This window comes from Martes martes (assembly GCF_963455335.1).
Source record: "Martes martes genome assembly, chromosome: 8".
Lineage (NCBI taxonomy): Eukaryota > Metazoa > Chordata > Mammalia > Carnivora > Mustelidae > Martes > Martes martes.
Window position 1 is genome coordinate 120,274,826 of NC_137895.1, and position 18,262 is coordinate 120,293,087.

An 18,262-nucleotide genomic window follows, 5' to 3' on the forward strand; every position below is an offset into this window, starting at 1 on the left:
GTAGCAATTCAATATCTACAGAAACCATGTTTCCACCACGGGTAATTAAGCTCTTATGAAGGTCACCAAACAAACGGCATTGTGTTTTATGAGCACTTTTGTGGGTTGTGCACATAATGTTCTGCCAGAAGGAATTTTCGCTCGTGCATTCTATTGGAACACGAAAGCAGGCAATTAAGGGCAAAAAGGAAAAAAAAAAATCATTCCAGCAGAAACATTTTGTAAAATGCTCCTTGTTTTAAGAAGAACTGAAAGAAATGATAGCCATAAAAACCTGGCTATTTTGAATAACCCATTTTAAGAGTCTCTTTAAAACCTACCCTTTGGTAAAGCATGTGGACCTTCTGCACGTGGACTTCACAATGTCAAACAAAAGAGCGTATCGCAGCAATGACTTTGGAGGCAAAAAATACTGATTCATGTCAACATCATCTTCAAGAAAATCTTTTAGCATTTGCACAGACAGATCACTGTCCTGGTGATGTTTCCGGTCAATTTCTTCTACAGTTTCAAGCTTAAAAAGAATGGCCTCTTTTCCAGAACACTGTCTGCTCTTATCAGAGCAAATATTTGGTTCAATTTTCTTTCTTTCCGTTTTATTTTCTGCATCTATTGTATTTCTTTCTGGACGTTCAGATTCAATTTTGGGAAACTCCGTCAGTACCTGGCATTAAGTGAAAATACAAAGCCTGTTAAAAGCTTTCTTAAAAATGAATGACAAAAGGGCACCTGGGGGGCACCTGGGTGGCTCATTGGGTTAAAGCCTCCTTCGGCTTAGGTCATTATCCCAGGGTCCTAGGATCCAGCCCCATGTCAGGCTCTCTGCTCAGCAGGGAGCTTGCTTCCCCCCTCTCTCTCTGCCTGCCTTTCTGCCTCCTTGTGATCTCTGTCTGTCAAATAAATAAATAAAATCTTTGAAAAGGGGAGGGGCACCTGGGTGGCTCAGTGGGTTAAAGCATCTGCCTTCAGCTCAGGTGATGGTCCCGGGGTCCTGGGATTGAGCCTCACATCGGGCTCTCTGCTCAGGAGGGAGCCTGCTTCCCCCTCTCTCTCTCTGCCTGTGTCTCTGCCTACTTGTGATCTCTGTCAAGTAAATAAATAAAATCTTAAAAAAAAAAAAAAAAAGACTGGCAAGAACATCTCTCCAATATGTTTGACCTGATCGATGAGAACTGGTGTTTAAAAAAAAAAAAAAAAAAGAATGACAAATAATGTCTAGTCAACATTATGCAAAAAATGGCTTTAGCCTTTATAGAGTTGTCATTAAAAACATAGGAATTGTGATTTACTTGTATGTGTACAAGTTATTTAAAGATTTTATTTATTTATTTATTTATTTGACAGTGATCACAAGGAGGCAGAGAGGCAGGCAGAGAGAGAGGAGGAAGCAGGCTCCCCGCTGAGCAGAGCGCCCGATGCGGGGCTCGATCCCAGGACCCTGGGATCATGACCTGAGCCGAAGGCAGAGGCTTTAACCCACTGAGCCACCCAGGTGTCCCTGTATGTGTACAAGTTATTGTAAATTTTTCATTATATAGCTATAGTGTCATCAGGTTAGAACTGATTTATTCCATGGATTTACTGCTTGCTGTATTTATTAAGAAAACATTCAACAAAGCAATAGGAAGTTCAGATATGATGCTGTATCTATATTCAGCATACTTCCTATTTCTTTGTTGAGTTATTAAAATACAGTATCATATTTAAAGAAGAAGTTTAGAAAGTAACATTAGGTATGAATAAGTCATGGGAATAAAAGGCACAGCATTAAAAAAAAAAAGAAGAAGAAAAGAAAAGAAAGTAACATTAATATTTCCAAAAATGTGCATTGGTTCAAACTTTGCCATACTCCTTCACTAAAAAAGAAAAACTGGAATACACCCATGATCTAGAGGAAAACTAGTAATTCAGAAAAGGAAAGCCCTTTTTACCCTGAAAGGTTATTTCTACTCATGAGCCCCACAGGAAAACCTTGTTCCTGCAAAATAGGTAACCATGCATAATGAATGTCCTATTTTGTAAAAGAAAAATAGTTCCAGGAATTTTTAATGCTAATATCTTTGTTAATATAGTTTATATACTGTTTTTGGGATTGACCACCATGGAAGGGGAGATTTTTGGTACCGTATGGCAAGGAATCCAAACAATACTGACCCCCTAATAGTAGGACATGACTTAGGAGAGCTTCACTGAATCACTGAAATTCTGTTTTCCATAGCAATTTTGACAAAAAGATGTACAGGAGCTTGCATAATTAGAGATCCTATCTAGCAATTGAGTATTTTATTCTAGCTATATTTTTATTTTATTTTATTCTAGCTATTTTATTTATTTTATTCTAGCTATATTTTTATTCTAGCTATATTTTAATCAATTAAGGCTGAATAGCACTGACTTCAAAGAAAATGCAACCATGTGTTAAAATACTGTTAAGCCATTGTTAGGACAGTGTAATGAATTTTATCAAAAATAATCAATGGGAGGTGCCGGGGTGGCTCAGTCGGTTAAGCATCTGCCTTTAGCTCGGGTCATGATCCCAGCGTCCTGGGATCGAGCCCCTCATCGGGCTCCCTGCTTGGCAGAGAGCCTGCTTTTCCCTCTCTCTCTGCCTGACACTCTGCCTACTTGTGCCCTCTCTCTCTCTCTGTCAAACAAATAAATAAAAAGTTAAAAAAAAAAAAATCAATGGCTTGTATTGGGGGGAAAATGACAGATACAAAATAGCCAATGGTCAAAGGGGAAATGATAGGGGAAAAGGAGGATAACAGCACTGATGACAGGTTTTTTTTTTTTTAACTTTTAACTTACATTTTTTTCTAGTAATGAAAAAAAAGGTGTTTTTTATCTTGTTTAAAACAATAAAAACATCATCAGGAGAGGAAAAAGCTCTAGGAAATAGACCTAGGCCATGGTCTATATTATAGGCTCAACAGGAGACATGTAAGCTTCCACCAATTAGTTCTTGAAAAAATTAGCAGACTGAGATACACTTATAATAGATTAATAATAATAATAATAATAATAATAATAATAATACCTGACCAGGGGCTTGAAAAGGTAATGGTTCTGACTGAAGCTTTGCAATAAGGAAATACCGGAGCCTTGAATTTGGAATGCCAAGCTGGAGTAAAGCAGAGCAGTTAGTTACTAAAGAGATCTGCATCAACTGTTGCACCTATCAAAAAAACTCATACAGGTATGCATTTAGTTTCTGCCAGAAAAAATTCTGTTATTGATATGTGGAAGACTCTTGTAGCAAATTCTTAAACCTTTTAAACTGGTGCTTTATACCTTTATTTGAATGAACAGAGATTGAATCTGATGAGTCATATGCCTTTGAGTCACTTTCATTTTCTATTTCCCAGATAATAAGTTATATAGACATTCTCACATTCATTATTAATAATAATCATAAAAAATAAAATTCAAATATAGCTACTGGCTATTTATTGCCTCACTTTATTAAAAAAGGAGGCTGCACTAAATTTTAAAAGTTAGAAGGCAGTAAATATGAAATAAACTTAATGAGATCACACATAATGCCAATTTCCATACTTCATGTACACCTAATTTTTGAAATGGGTTTTCTTTTAATTTCAGGGCAAATAACTGTATAACAGGCTAAAGATAATAAAAGGCCACAAACACAATGACAAAAGAAAAAATAAATGGTGATACTCATAATATAAAAGATCTACCAAATGTCATAACCACTTCAATTTCATATTCATGAAATAAAAACAATGTTTGCATTTTATTTTTTTATTTTATTCTATTTTATTTTAATTCCAGTATAGTTAACATACAGTGTTATATTAGTTTCAGGTGTAGAATTTAGTTATTTGTCACTTACATACAATACCCAGTGCTCATCACAACGGCACCCCTTAATTCCCATTCCCTGTTTAACCCATCCCTCCACCCCTTGCCCTACCCCTGGCAACTATCAGTTTGTTCTCTACAGTTAAAAAGTCTGTTTCTTGGTTTGTCTTTTTTTCCTTTGTTCATTTGTTTTCTTTCTTAAATTCCACATATAAGTAAAACCATATGATATTTTGTCTTTCTCTGACTGACCTAGTTTGCTTAGCATTTATACCCTCCAGCTCCATCACATCATTGCAAATGGCAAGATTTCATGGTGTTTTCATTTTTAATGGTATGTCCCCCAAAAAAACTAATTAGAAAACTGTCATATGTTCATTTGTTTTTTATTTTGGATGATTCTGAATTATTATCAAACTACAGAACACCTGATTCGGAACTACCAAATGTCATAGATTTTGAAAACAAACTATCCTTTATTTTCTGTGTGAAAAGTAATTTATATTCTCAGGACCCCTGGGTGACACAGTCCGATAAGTGTCTTCCTTTGGCTCAGGTCATGATCCCAGGGTCCCAGCCCCATGTCAGGCTCCTTGCTTAGCAAGGAGCCTGCTTGTCCCTCTGCCTTCCCTTCCCCCTGCTTGTGCTCTCTCTCTCAAATAAAGAAATAAAATCTTTTTTAAAAAAGAGAGATGTATATTCTCTCTTCAAGCTATATAATATTTTCCATAAAATATGTATAAATAAATCTATATGCCTGTACAATATTCTTTAGAAAGTAAGACCAATGCCTGAACAATTTCAAGATTTAAGTATAATATCATTCAAAACAGATCTATTTTCTTTATTGAGTCAAATTCACTTTAGGAAAATGTATAAGGAGGCGCCTGGGTGGTTCAGTTGTTAAGAGACTGCCTTCAGCTCAGGTCATGAACCCAGGGGCCTGGGATGGAGCCCCGTGTGGGGCTCCCTGCTCTGAGGGAAGCCTGCTTCTCCCTTTCCAACTCCCCCTGCTTATGTTCCCTCTCTAACTCTCTTTCTGTCAAATAAAGAAATAAAATCTTAAAAAAAAAAAAAAGGAAAGGAAAATGTATAGGAAAATTAATAATTGTGATACCTACAGATGTTGGAGATAACAGAAATTCCTGGTACTGAAAACCACAATTTTCTAATGTTTGTATTAACAGATCTCTGAAAAGAAAAAATAAGAAAGAAAAGCTTTCACCCGATAGGTGGAAATGGGGTTCTCATATAAAAAATTATACGTAACTTCATTTTATGTGAAAACTGTATCTCCACCCAACTTGTTTAGAAACTGAACGACCCTAGGTTGTAATTATTAAGTCCAGTACTTGAGAAATTATATTTCTCAAAAAAAGGATAGAGATGATTCCTATTATAAATAAGTAAAGCTGCCAGATAATTTATCCCACCTGGGGCTGTATTCTATCCAGAATTAGAATCACTAGTCTACTGATGTTAAATTTGCTACTGGGATGGACCTCTATCTGTAGCAAATCAGATGGGGGAGCAATGATCAGACAGTAGCCAGTTCAAGGACACAGATACTTTCTGGCTGGACTACCATCTGAAAGCTCTCTGACCCAAGGCTTACTTCTCCTAACTGCAGGACAGAAAATGCCTATCAACAGGAACATTTCTTACTGAGAACATTCCTACATCCAAAGAAACAGGCAACACATTAGCAGCTAAAACTGAGTGCTTATTCTGCAAAAATTCAAACACATCAGAATGGGAATCAGGTGAATCTAACTTTTTGAAACTTTATATTTAATTAGTAAAAATCAGGGGTGCCTGGGTGGCTCAGCGAGTTAAAGCCTCTGCCTTCGGCTCAGGTCATGATCTCAGGGTCCTGGGATCAAGCCCCGTATCAGGCTCTCTGCTCAGCGGGGAACCTGCTTCCTTCTCTCTCTCTGCCTGCCTCTCTGCCTACCTGTGACCTCTCTCTCTGTCAAATAAATAAATAAAATATTTAAAAAAAAAAAAACAACCCACAAACTTTAATTAGTCAAAATCAGTATTAATGACTAAAATATATAATATACGTAAAATGTCAGAATATATGGTTTATTTTTAAGATCTTTATTTCACAATGGCTCTTACAATATGCCAAGTCTAAGATGAACACAATGCAAATAAATACATTTTTACCTTGTAGAGGATACTTCAAAGCCTTTAACATTTTCTAAAAGAATATATTTCGGTAATTTTTGTAATCTAAAACAAAAACAAAAACAAATACAATTCTAATCATGTCATTACTAAGGAGTAAGAAGTAAAGAAAATCCTTGCTTGTGGGAGATATGAGGTAAGTAATTTTCTGCACTCTCTTTTTTATAAAAGGATTTTATAGAGGATAGAGACAACTTATATTTTATTCATTTTCCCCACAAAAGTGGCATAGCTACTGAAGTTAACATTTGAAATGTTAATTTCCATTGAAATTTATCAGAAAACACGGGTTCATACAGAGGCTCTGAACTGCACAACTCAAAGGGCTGCCATTTATATAGAACAGCAGCTTCTAGGGTTAGCACAAGTTTCCAGGCCTTGGGCAAGAGCATTCACCAACATTAGCATCACTTGCATCAATAGTGTAAGGAGAGGCAACAGAATTTAGCTATTAGACTGTAATTCCCTGTTACTCACTGCAGTGGCAACCACGGAACTGGCAAACATTTGCAGTTACTCTATCAGTCATGGCAGAAGAAGATAAATGACGTGCACAGTATCTGAAGGCTGTATTATAAGCTGCTAATCTCTATAAAATGACAAATATCACATTCTTCCAGATCCAAAGTTTTAAATTTAAGGTAAGCTTGTACAAAATTTTTACCTTGGGAGAATATCTAGGATATATAAGAGGCTATTTGTCCTTGGGTCAGTCACATCACCTTGCAGGCCAATTCTAAAGGATAAAGAAGGTACAAATAAAATAAAATTCATCAAGAATCTTCCTTACAGAAAGATACCTAATCACTTTTAAAACATCAAAACTGAGAGAACTGAAATTAGTTGGTCTCCACAAAAAATATGATCATCTTTGTTGCTATAGAGAACAAAATGCATTTATTCACTTAATTAAAATGAAAAAACCCCTGCCTATCTAATAAATATGCTTATTATAAAACAATATGCCAAATGACTTACATGAGGCAAAGAAGAACAAAATAATCAATAGAGAATAAAATCAATTACCCTCTTAAAATCACTTTGTTTAGAAAAGACACACACATACCGCACACACACAATTGGTTGATGACACCTTTTGCTCTGTCCCAAATGAGAAAACAAAAGTTCAGATGAATGAGCTGGTTAGGTAGGGTGGCAACACAGAGTAATGGCATTGATAACTAATCATCACCTAAGCAGACCATAGTAGGTAAAACCAAGACAATTTCGTCCAATGCAAAAGGTAAGGACATAACCCGAATGCTTGATTCTACAAGCAGGAGTTACAACTTGGTTAGACTAACTAGGTCAGAACGGGACACGTAAACAGCCAGTGTCTGGACTAGCAATTAGATCTTACAAGTAAGATTCCGTGTGATCAAGAATCACGCAGAAATGAAGACTTGGATTGAGCCTGAGTAGTAGAAACAGAGGACAGGGTTTAAGACTTGGGTACTTCCCAGCTTCATCGCCTTAGATGAGTTACTTGACATCACTTGTCAGTTCCCTCATACCTTCCAGCAGGGCCAGAATCATCTGTGGATCTGAGGCTCAGAGGGACACTTAGAGTGGACTTGAATAGATACCTCAGAAATCTTGGGTTCTTCTCACTATGTCCCTTTCCTCTCAGCATTGCAATGATGGCGGTAGTACAGAACCAGTTACTGCTGCCATCAGCAGCTGGAGTTGGGCTGCTGGTGCTGGGAAGACACAGGAGGCCCAGTACAGCAGTGATGAGGCTACACAGTGCTGGGGCTGCATTCTGTTCTGTACGTCCTACTTACTGTAGTTAAATAGGCCATATGCTCACATATGTTCGGAGGCATCTTTATATGGAATGCTCTCTGTATTCTCTGATGAATTCCCAATCTACTTTCAGGCACAGATACTGCCTCTCAAAGAACTCCTGTCCCCTGGTTGGTAGCAAGCCATTTTCTCCTCTGTGCTCTCATGGCACTTCTAGTGTTCATTTATTACATAGCTTTTATCACATTATGATAATTATTTCTCAGTCATTTCCTTAAACTATAAGCTCCTTGAGGACAGGAACTACAGTATCAAAAGCAATGCCTGGCTTGTAAGTGCACAATAATCCTTGGGGAATTAATTTCCTAGAGTTGTTTATATAAAGCAAAACTTAGATGGAAATTAAGCATGAGAATATTCATTTAAATGAGAATATTCATTACATGTGATATCCCACTTAAAATCATCTTATACATTTACATAGGAACATATAAAATAACTGATAAATCCTGGCTCTGATATTTTCTAATTGTATGGCCTTAAAAAAATTACTTAATCTGGGACGCCTGGGTGGCTCAGTTGGTTAAGCAGCTGCCTTCGGCTCAGGTCATGATCCCAGCGTCCTGGAATCGAGTCCCACATCAGGCTCCTTGCTCCGCGGGGAGCCTGCTTCTCCCTCTGCCTCTGCCTACCACTCTGTCTGCCTGTGCTCGCTCGCTCTCTCTCTAACAAATAAATAAAAAAATTTAAAAAAAAAAAAAAAATTACTTAATCTTTCTGTGCCTCAGATTCTCACCTCTACAATGATGATAACATTAACACCTAACCCATAGGCTCGTTAAATTAAATGGCATACTCTATGTAAGACAGAGGATTGTTACTATTATTTAAAATAATTAAAAATATCTAAATGAAGATGGATTAGTCAAGATTTCATCTAAGATATAATTCCCTGAAACACAGAAATAAATACTAGATAATAAAAAAATGAACTACAAAATAGCTATAAAAAGTCAGAATTACTCAGTGTACATATGAATTCTGAGAAACATAAAATTCACAAATGCATTCTTGATTAGCTTTTAAATTTTACAGTTAAGTAATTTAGGAATTGAATATTATGAAAATTTACTTTATTAGTCAGTTAAAAAGATATTCCTGAATACTCATTAGTTTAATTAATTTAAGGTAACTTAGGTCAGAAATAAATACTGTATCTTAGGTAGGTATAAAAGAGGTCCATACAGTCTCTTCCTATCTTCTAATGACCAGACTGCTTTGCTTATTTGGTAGTAATTGCTATTTCCTTTATGATTAATGCTGTATTATAAAAATGAGTAGATAAAAGGAATTATTTATGAAAATTGTCAAAATTATGAAATGCAGCTAATAGTCTTCAAAGTGTCCATGCTTGAAACTATGGTATAATTTGATTTAATAAATCCCTCGAAAGTACTCTTCCTCAACAGAGACATATTTATTATACATACCTGGTGAATGGTTGACAGGGAGGGCTCATTAAAATCATATTGAAAGACAATTTGTCAAACTCTTCTAGTGTAATGCCCTGAGGAACAAACATTTGGGGAAAAAACATTTAAAAAGATGCATAGAATAGGGAAGAAGGAAAAATGCTAACTAATTATAACTGAATGTATCAGAAATTATAACCCTTAATAGTTTTATATATAACACTCAAAAGTTTATATAACACTTAACTTTCCAAATTAACTTCAGTTAAACTAACTTTCCAAAGCAATCTTACGAAGGAAGTTGGAGAAGTAAATCGAAGCTATAAAAAACTAAGTGACTTCCTCCAAGACTCAGAACTGGCCAAAGCAGAGCTGGAATGTTAATTTCCTGAATCCTAAGTGTTTTTGCACCTCTGTGACACCTCAAGCCTAACACCACTGTGTTTTCTGGAGTCAAACATAGAGAACTTCATTTTATAATTAATAAATTTTTAGCATAAGGCCTAAGAAGATTTTTAACACTTCTCTAGTGATAATATTTATTTAGGAAATGTGATCTATTGACCAGTCACCATCCCTTCCACGTAGGTCTCTTAAAATATCACCAAATGATAAAAGGTCCCATTTTCAGATATCCACAATGATTATACTGCATGATTATACTGTTTTACAATTGTATATAGTCAAAAAAACTTCAAAAGGTAACAGATAAGATTAATCAGTATAATTCTCTTGGGCTAAGCAGTTGAAAATGTGCTATTTTGCTTCTATTTTATATATCAGAAGATAAATACAGTATAGTGGTCCCTCCCTTATCTGTGGTTTCACCTTCCAATTTCAGTCAACCCCAGTCAATCAGGGTCCAGAAACAGATGATCCTCCTTCTACTATCACAAGAAGAGTGAGTAAAATATGGTATTTTGAGAGAGAGACTGCAATCACAGAACTGTTATAAAGTATATTGCTATAGCTGTTCTATTTTATCATTATTGTTAATCTCTTACTGTGCCTAATTTATAAATTACCTTTATCATAGGTATGTGTATATAGGAAAAACATGATATATATACAGAATTTGGTACTATGTGAGGGTTTAGGCATCCACTGGGGATCCTGAAATGTATTCCCATGTGGATAAGGAGGTCTGCTGCACAAAGAAACAAGTCATGGGTTTTCCAATTCTCATTCAGCACTCAGTATATAAGCTTAGCCAGAAACAAGCAACCAGACTAGAATCACAACTTTCTTAATTATGACACACTTCTAAGAAGTTCAAGGACATGAATAAGGCAGAACAAGCTTTATTCTGAGTTCTGTAAAGAGTGAATTAACCTGGGGAACACATTGGTTGTCTCTACTGTATTAAAATTTTGAATGTATGTGTCTATCATTTTTAAATCACAGGCGTTGAAATAGTTTTAGATGTATATGTAACATAAAAACAAAATTAAATATTGAAAAGTTCCTGCAGCACCTGAATCCCTGGGTCTTCGGGAAAACAACGTGCAAATCATACACTGACTAGTCTGTCAGAAAACATGGGCCAGAGCAGTTCAATCAGACAGCACATCATACTCAAGTCAGAGAGCCTGTCAGCACAGGGCTATTGTGATCAGCAACTTACTGATGTCCTAACTGAATATGGATGGATTAAAGCTACATTTCTAAAACTAAAGTAAAAATAAAACAATCTTTTACATCAGGAACATCCCTTGTCTAGAATCTGGAGGGAGTAAGCAGAGTTACTGCCTCCAATACAGGTTGGCATAAAAAATTACAATTTTAAAGGATTCTTCAAAATAGTGATTTTTTTTTAATTCAAATGATAGGGCAGGTATACAAGAAATAATTACTCAAACCATTAACAACTTTATTTAACCTGGCATTCAAAGGCATTAAATGTGTTGACATTCAAGAAAGTAGTTATGGAGATATACAAATTATCACATGTTGATGAGCAGTTTTACTGGTCTTGCTACTAGCTTTATTACTTCTTTTTGCACAAAGTCTCCTGGCTATGCTTATATTTAATTGCCATAAACACTTTAGGAAAAACTTGGTAGGTTAGAAAACAACATTTGACAATTTTAATAAATTTTAGTTTATCTAAAGGGAACTAAAATTTGTACAATATTCAGTCATACTTCCAATTTTTCAAATATCTTTTATTCCCACCTGGGTCATGCAGATTTTTTTGTTACGTATGTGTCAGTGCTTGTAAGTTTCCTATCTGTACCAGAAATAGAACCTTTCTTCTATTATATTTTCTAACATGTCTTTGTTTGTATATATAGTAAGCTACTGGCTATCGTATTTTTGTAAACAACCCCCTTCTCAAATGCACTAATTGTTCCTCATACTCTTTTTAAGGATAGTATGTTTTTTGTTTTCCAGGCCTATACAATTATTCTTTAGAATCCTCCTTCATATTTATATGCTATTTCTCCCACATGAGTACATTACCTAACAATCCACAACAACATTAAATAACAGTGCCGAAGGTAGACATCCTTGTTTTGTTCATTATTTTAGTGAGAATGCTTTTAAAGTTTACCATGTAGCATGCTACTGGATTTGGAGATACATGTGCATGTTTGTGTTTGAACAGAAATATAAACACACATACACACAAAGCTAGTAAATGATATAAATATCTGCAATAGAATGCATTTGTCCTAATTTTATTGAGAGATTAAAACCAACTGGAAAAGTGCATTTTGTCAAATATTTTCCAATACAAAGTTTTGCTCTTTCCAATTATTAACAAGTTGAATAATAGTAATAGAATTCCTATGTACTAAATTACTATTATACTTTTCAAAACAAAATCTATTTTAATTATGCTACATTATTCTTTTGATGTACTTCTGATTATTTGATCATATTTTACTTAGAATTACTGAGTTTATATTCATAAGATAATGATTTTCTATTTTGTGGCTCACAGTATATATCCAATAAAAACTGAGTAGATATTTCCTACCTGCTCTATGAACTCTGATGTTATCTTGTGCATAAATACGACAATCAGATCTTTCTTGAGGACTGTGTTAATCATCATTATAAAGTAACTTTCTATGACTCTTAAATGCTCTTGCTTTGAAATCCATTCTAGGGGCGCCTGGGTGGCTCAGTGGGTTAAGCCTCTGCCTTCGGCTCACGTCATGATCTCACAGTCCTGGGATCAAGCCCCGCATCCCGCTCTCTGCTCAGCAGGGAGCCTGCTTCCCCGTCTCTGACTGCTTCTCCCTTTCTCTGACTGCTTCTCTGCCTACTTGTGATCTTTGTCTGTCAAATAAATAAAATCTTAAAAAAAAAAAAAAAAAGAAATCCATTCTAACTAATACCTATTTTGAAACTGTTATCCTTTGTGACCTTTTGCCTGGTATTTGTCCCTGTTCTTAGCCACAATATGTTGTTCATTCAACAACGTTCAGAAAGTGATCCACCAACATTTCAGAGCATCTACTATATATGCCAGGCATTGTGCTGAGTCTGTGACAACAATGAACCACCAGACAAGGTTTCTGCTCACGTGTAGTTTATATAGTAGTGACTAGTAATTCCTCATTTTCTACCTAGATGAATTACAGACTTAAGTTTAATTTTACTAGTTATTTTATACCCAAGGAGTCCTGCTCCTGGTTATAACCCTCTCTGTGATTTTTCAGGCCTGACTGTGGGCAGTTAAAAAGGCTTCTCCCCGCAGGCCTTGAGGGGAGCTACCCTTCACACTCCAGAGTTGGAACATGGTCAGCACGTTGAGTTTCTGTGGGCCGCTGCAGTCAAGGATTCAGGCGCCCTAGCCAGCACATTCTTCATATATTTGCATGTCTAGTTCTCTTTATCTGAGGCCTTGGGCAGAGGTCCGCTGCACGCAGCTCTGCCAAGCCCTCCTTATGGGAGAAGGCGGTGGAACTCTGGAAGACGCTTCTCCCTGTTCTGGCTGGTACTCAGCACTTTCCCTTCCTAGCCCTCCTCCCTTACAATTCCCCTCAAGGCCAGGACTGCCCCAGATGGTAAACTGATCCCCACATCCGTACTGCCACACCCACTCTCCCCCAGCGCACTGTGGCATGGGGAAATGGAGCAGGGGGCCCTGGCGTTTTCTCTTACTTTACAGATGTGCTTATATCACCACAATAAGTGATAAAGGCTTTACTCTCATTTTTGTCTTGCGTGCTTTAATTAGCTACTCTGTCTTTCTCAGCTCAGACAAGCTTCTAACAGTAACATCAAATAATGTCCTAAAAATCCACAGCTTCATTTATCTTTCAGACATATTTTTTGAGTCTCACTTTCTTCTCCTATGTCAATCATATTACTATTTCTACACTGCAAAGATTCACAACATTTTTAGCCAGTTTCTAAACATAATTTCTTTCCTAACATGGTAGCTTTATTCCTGGGTTCGCAACTTGGATTCATTTCTTGCTTAGTTAGATTAAGTGAATGAGTCACTTCTTCAATACAGGCCCACGAATACTACAGTTCATGAATTGTTGTAGGTTTTATTTTAGGAATTTCTTCCCTCTGTTTCTGTTAATATTTTTATTCCATTTATTTTATTGTCTTCCCCAGAGGTACTAATTATTTTTATTATAGATCATTTTTGTCTCCAGTAGTTATCATTTATTTTGCAACATTAGCTCTGTACTTCTTTTCCATTTTATTTTGCTTTCTTTTTCTCAAGCTCTGTCCTTCATGATTGTTTGCAGAACTGTCCATTTTATTTTTTGCTGCTCTGACATGACTTTCATTTCTATAATGGTTTTATTTTTCTCCACTTTCTTTTTTCCCTGACCACTGACACTTTTCCAGTCCAATTACGGTCTTACCATTGCTTTGTGAGCTGTTGTATGTATTTATTTGAGCTCTTGTTTTGAAGATACCATGTTTTATTTAGTACCTGAAGCTCATGGAGGCATGTATGTGTGAAATTTTCTTCTGCTTCTTAACATAATTTTCTGTTGTATATTCTGCTTTTTGTTTACATTTCATACATTATCTTAAAAGTACATTAGTATAGCCTCAAACTGATTCCTTTCTCGTTATTATTCATTTTTTAATGGAGACCACCTGAATCGAGGAGTTTGCTGGAAGATAGAGGTGAAAGAGGTACTTTGTGGCCACACTGTTTCTGGGAAGGACCTGCACTAGTCTTTATCGTAAGAGCACACCTCTGTCCCTTACCCATGATCTTACATTCAGGGCAAGCAGGTAGTCTGTCAACGTTTGATAGCACATTCAGTCAGCCCCGTGATTTGGGTTTTTCAAATCTCTCTTCTCTTGATTTGGAACAAACTGCCAGGTGCATTTGGTCTTCTCCCTTGCCATTCTCTCCTTCTGGATTCTACACAAGATATGTGGAGGTTTGCCTGTGATTTTGCCACCCTCATTCAGTTGTCCCATTTCCACTGCATTAGACACTATTTTTCAAAGTTTTCTTTCTTATTTTGGCTTACTCTAAATCCTATTTTTATTATTGATGGCTTTCCATCCCCCTTTCCCTTCTTTTCTTACTTCTATTAGGAAAAGGGATAGAGTTTTAGAATAGAATTATCTTTTTATGCCACATTCAATCAGAAATCCCAAAGAAAACTGTTTATAAGCATATTGTAAACCCTAGAGTAGCCACTAAGAAAATAAAATAGATATAAATAATAAGGTATACCTAATAAGCCATTAGTAGAGAATAATAAAATATTAATATATCAAAAGGCAGAAAAGGATGAACAAAAACAGATTGGCAAAATAGAAAACAAATAGCAAGGTAGTAGAATTAAATATAAAAATATTAATAACAAGATTAAATGTAAATGGTACAAACACTCCAATTAAAAGGTAGACCCTGTAGCCTGAATAAAAAAGCAAGACCCAACTATACATGTCCACTGTAAATTTAACTTAAATACAAAGATACAAATAGGATAAACTTTAAAGGATGGAAAAACATAAACATGTAAACATTAATCATAAGAAAGCAGACTAGCTATACTAATATCAGGAAAAGCAGACTTCAGAACAGGAAATACTTCTTGGGGTTAAAAAGCGACATTTCAAGAAGCATTATCAACAACAGCCAAACTATGGAAAGAGCCCAAGTGCCCATCAACTGATGAATGCATAAGAAGATCACACACAAACACACAAACACACACAATGGAATATTACTCAGCCAAGAAAAATGTAATCTTGCCATTTGCAATGATGTGGATGGAGCTCGAGTATATTATACTAAGTGAAATAAGTCAATCAGAGAAAGATAAATAACATATGATTTCCCTCATATGTAGAATTTAAGAAAACTAAACAGATGAACATATGGGAGGGAGGAAAAAGAGAGAGAGGACAACAAACCATAAAAGACTCTTAATGATAGAGAACAAACCGAGGGTTGATGAAGGGAGGTAAGCAGGAAATGGGCTAGATGGGTGATGGGTATTAAGGAGGGTACTTGTTATGATAAGCAATGCGTGTTGTGATGAACCACTGAATTCTACTCCTGACACCAATATTGCAAATGTATATTAACTAATTAGAATTTAAATAAGATCTGGAAAAAAGGGGACATTTCATAATGATAAAGGGGTCATTCAGCTAAAAAAATTATAAAGTGTAAACAATAAGAGCTTCAAGATAAAATGAAGCAAAAACTGACAGTTCTGAAGGAAAAGGCATATTCACAACTGTGGTGGGAAATTACAGCACCCTTCTCTCAGCAACTGATAGTAAAAATCAGTAAGGATACAGAAAAATTGAACAACATTATCAACCAACTTGACCTAACTGACATTTAGAGAGCATTCTATCCCACAAAAAAAGAATATATTCTTTTCAATACCATACAGAACATTCACTAGATAACACTCACTAGATAAATTGAATTCTGGGCCATAACACAAGTCTCAACAATTTAAAATAACTGAAATTATACAAAGTATGACCAAAATAAAACAGAAATAAGAAATCAATAACAGAAATAACAGAAAGATACCTGGAAAATATTATGACTATTTGGAAATTTAAATCCATACTTACAAATAACACATGGGCTAAAGAAGAAATCAGAAGGGAAATTGGAAAATATTTTGAACTATATAAAATCAATACAACATATGAAAATTTGTGGAATGTAGCCAAAATTTAGGAAAATTTATAGCATTAAATATTTATATAAAAAAGGAAAACAAGCAAGTCAGTCATCTAAAGTCCCACTGTAAGAAGTACTAAAAAAATAAATTAAATGCAAAGTAGAAAGAAATAATAAAGATGAGCAGAAATTAGTGAAATAGTAAACAAAAGGACAATGGATAGTATCAATTGCATCCAAAGTTATTTACTTGAAAAGACCAATAAAACTGGTAAGCTTCCAGCTTCACTGGCATTTTATAAATTACTAACATCAGGAATGACCTATAGTATACCACCAAAGAGTTCACATATAGAAAAAGGGTATAAGGAAATATGAAAAAATCCAGTGAGCAGACCTGAATAAATCAGATAAAATGGATAATTTCTTCAAAGATCACAAATTTCTATAACAAAATAAAAATATAAATAGGAAGCCTCACTAGCCTTATAGCAATTAAATAATTAAATTCATAGTTAAAACCTTCTCACAAAGAAAACCTCAGGCCAGATGGCTTCATTAACTAAATTCTATCAAACATTCATAAAGGAACTAATACTTGTTTTTCAAACTCTTCCAAAAAATGTAAGTCTAAAATAACCCTAATACTGAAACCATACTGAAACACTGAGTAGCAATAACAAATCATCTATGAAGCTAAATGTAAAACTTAACAAAATATTAGCAAACTGAAACCAGCATTACCTAAAATAGGTGACAGATAATGATCAAGTAGGATTTATCCCAGGAATGTGATACTGACTTAACATTCAAAAAAAGAAATTGATACAATCACCATATTAAGAGAACAAAGGGGCAAATGATATAATCATGTCAAAAGATGCGATACAGACAGCATCTGACAAAATTCAAAACCCATTCATTATAAAAATTCTCAGAAAATGTAATAAAAGGGCACTTCTTCAACTTGGTAAAATACATCTATAAAAAATCTACAATTAACATCATCCCAAATGGTAAATGACCGAATGCTCCACCTCTAGGTTCCAAAAGAAGGCAAAGATATCCCAATATAATCCTATTTAATCAACACTGTACAGAAGGTCCTAGACAATGCAATAAGACAAGAAAAACATCACACTGACTGGAAGGGAAAAGTAAAACTCTTATTCTCAGACAATATGATTGTGTATGTAGAAAAAAATCCCCAAAAAACCAAAGCTATCAGAATAAGTCAATATAACAAAGCCATAAGATACAAGGTCAAGGTTGATAAACAAAAATAAGTGTATTCCTATATGTTAGCAATAGGAAATAGTTGTAAAATAGTGGTATTTTAAAAATACCATTTACAATAGCATCAAAACCCACAATATTTAGGGATAAATTAATTAACATAGCACAAGATTTGTATAACAAATATTACAAAATAGTGCTCTTATAAATTAAAGAATACCTAAATAATTGAAGAGAAATACTATGTTCATGGCCTGGAAGACTCCATTTTACTAAGATACCAATTCTTCTAAAACCAATCAGTACAATTCCAATCAAAATAGATATATTTTTTAGAAATTGGCAAGGTTATTCTGAAATTTACATTGAAATGTAAATGACAAGGCAGCCAAAATAATCTTGAAAGAAAAAACAACAGCAATTTGAGAACTTATGCTACCTGAATTCAATACATATTATAAAGCTATAATAATTAAAATAATGTACTACTGGTGTAAGGAAAAACATATACATACTACTGAAGACAGGGTCCAGAAACAGACACACATTTATGACCTAATTTTTTTTATAAAGGTGTCAAGAAAATTGATGATAGGATAGTCATTTCAGAAAATGGTAAAAAAAGAATAAAAGAAAGAAAGAAAGAAAATGGTGCCAGGATAATGTTATATGCACTTGGAAAAAAAATGACTTATTTCAA

At 35.0% G+C, this 18,262-nt stretch overlaps 1 protein-coding gene across 2 annotated transcripts in view; it reads right to left on the reverse strand.

Annotated features, from left to right (window-relative positions):
• The window catches only part of TRDMT1 (tRNA aspartic acid methyltransferase 1), a 56,027-nt gene that overhangs the window by 11,204 nt on the left and 26,561 nt on the right, over positions 1 to 18,262 (reverse strand). For both annotated transcript variants that reach the window (XM_080810514.1, XM_080810515.1), the window contains 6 exons: positions 9,252 to 9,328; positions 6,680 to 6,751; positions 5,995 to 6,060; positions 4,944 to 5,013; positions 3,038 to 3,121; positions 321 to 664 (listed from right to left, as the gene is read on the reverse strand). In XM_080810514.1, coding sequence (XP_080666640.1) covers positions 321 to 664; positions 3,038 to 3,121; positions 4,944 to 5,013; positions 5,995 to 6,060; positions 6,680 to 6,751; positions 9,252 to 9,328 — 713 coding nt within the window. The remainder of the gene's footprint in view (positions 1 to 320; positions 665 to 3,037; positions 3,122 to 4,943; positions 5,014 to 5,994; positions 6,061 to 6,679; positions 6,752 to 9,251; positions 9,329 to 18,262) is intronic.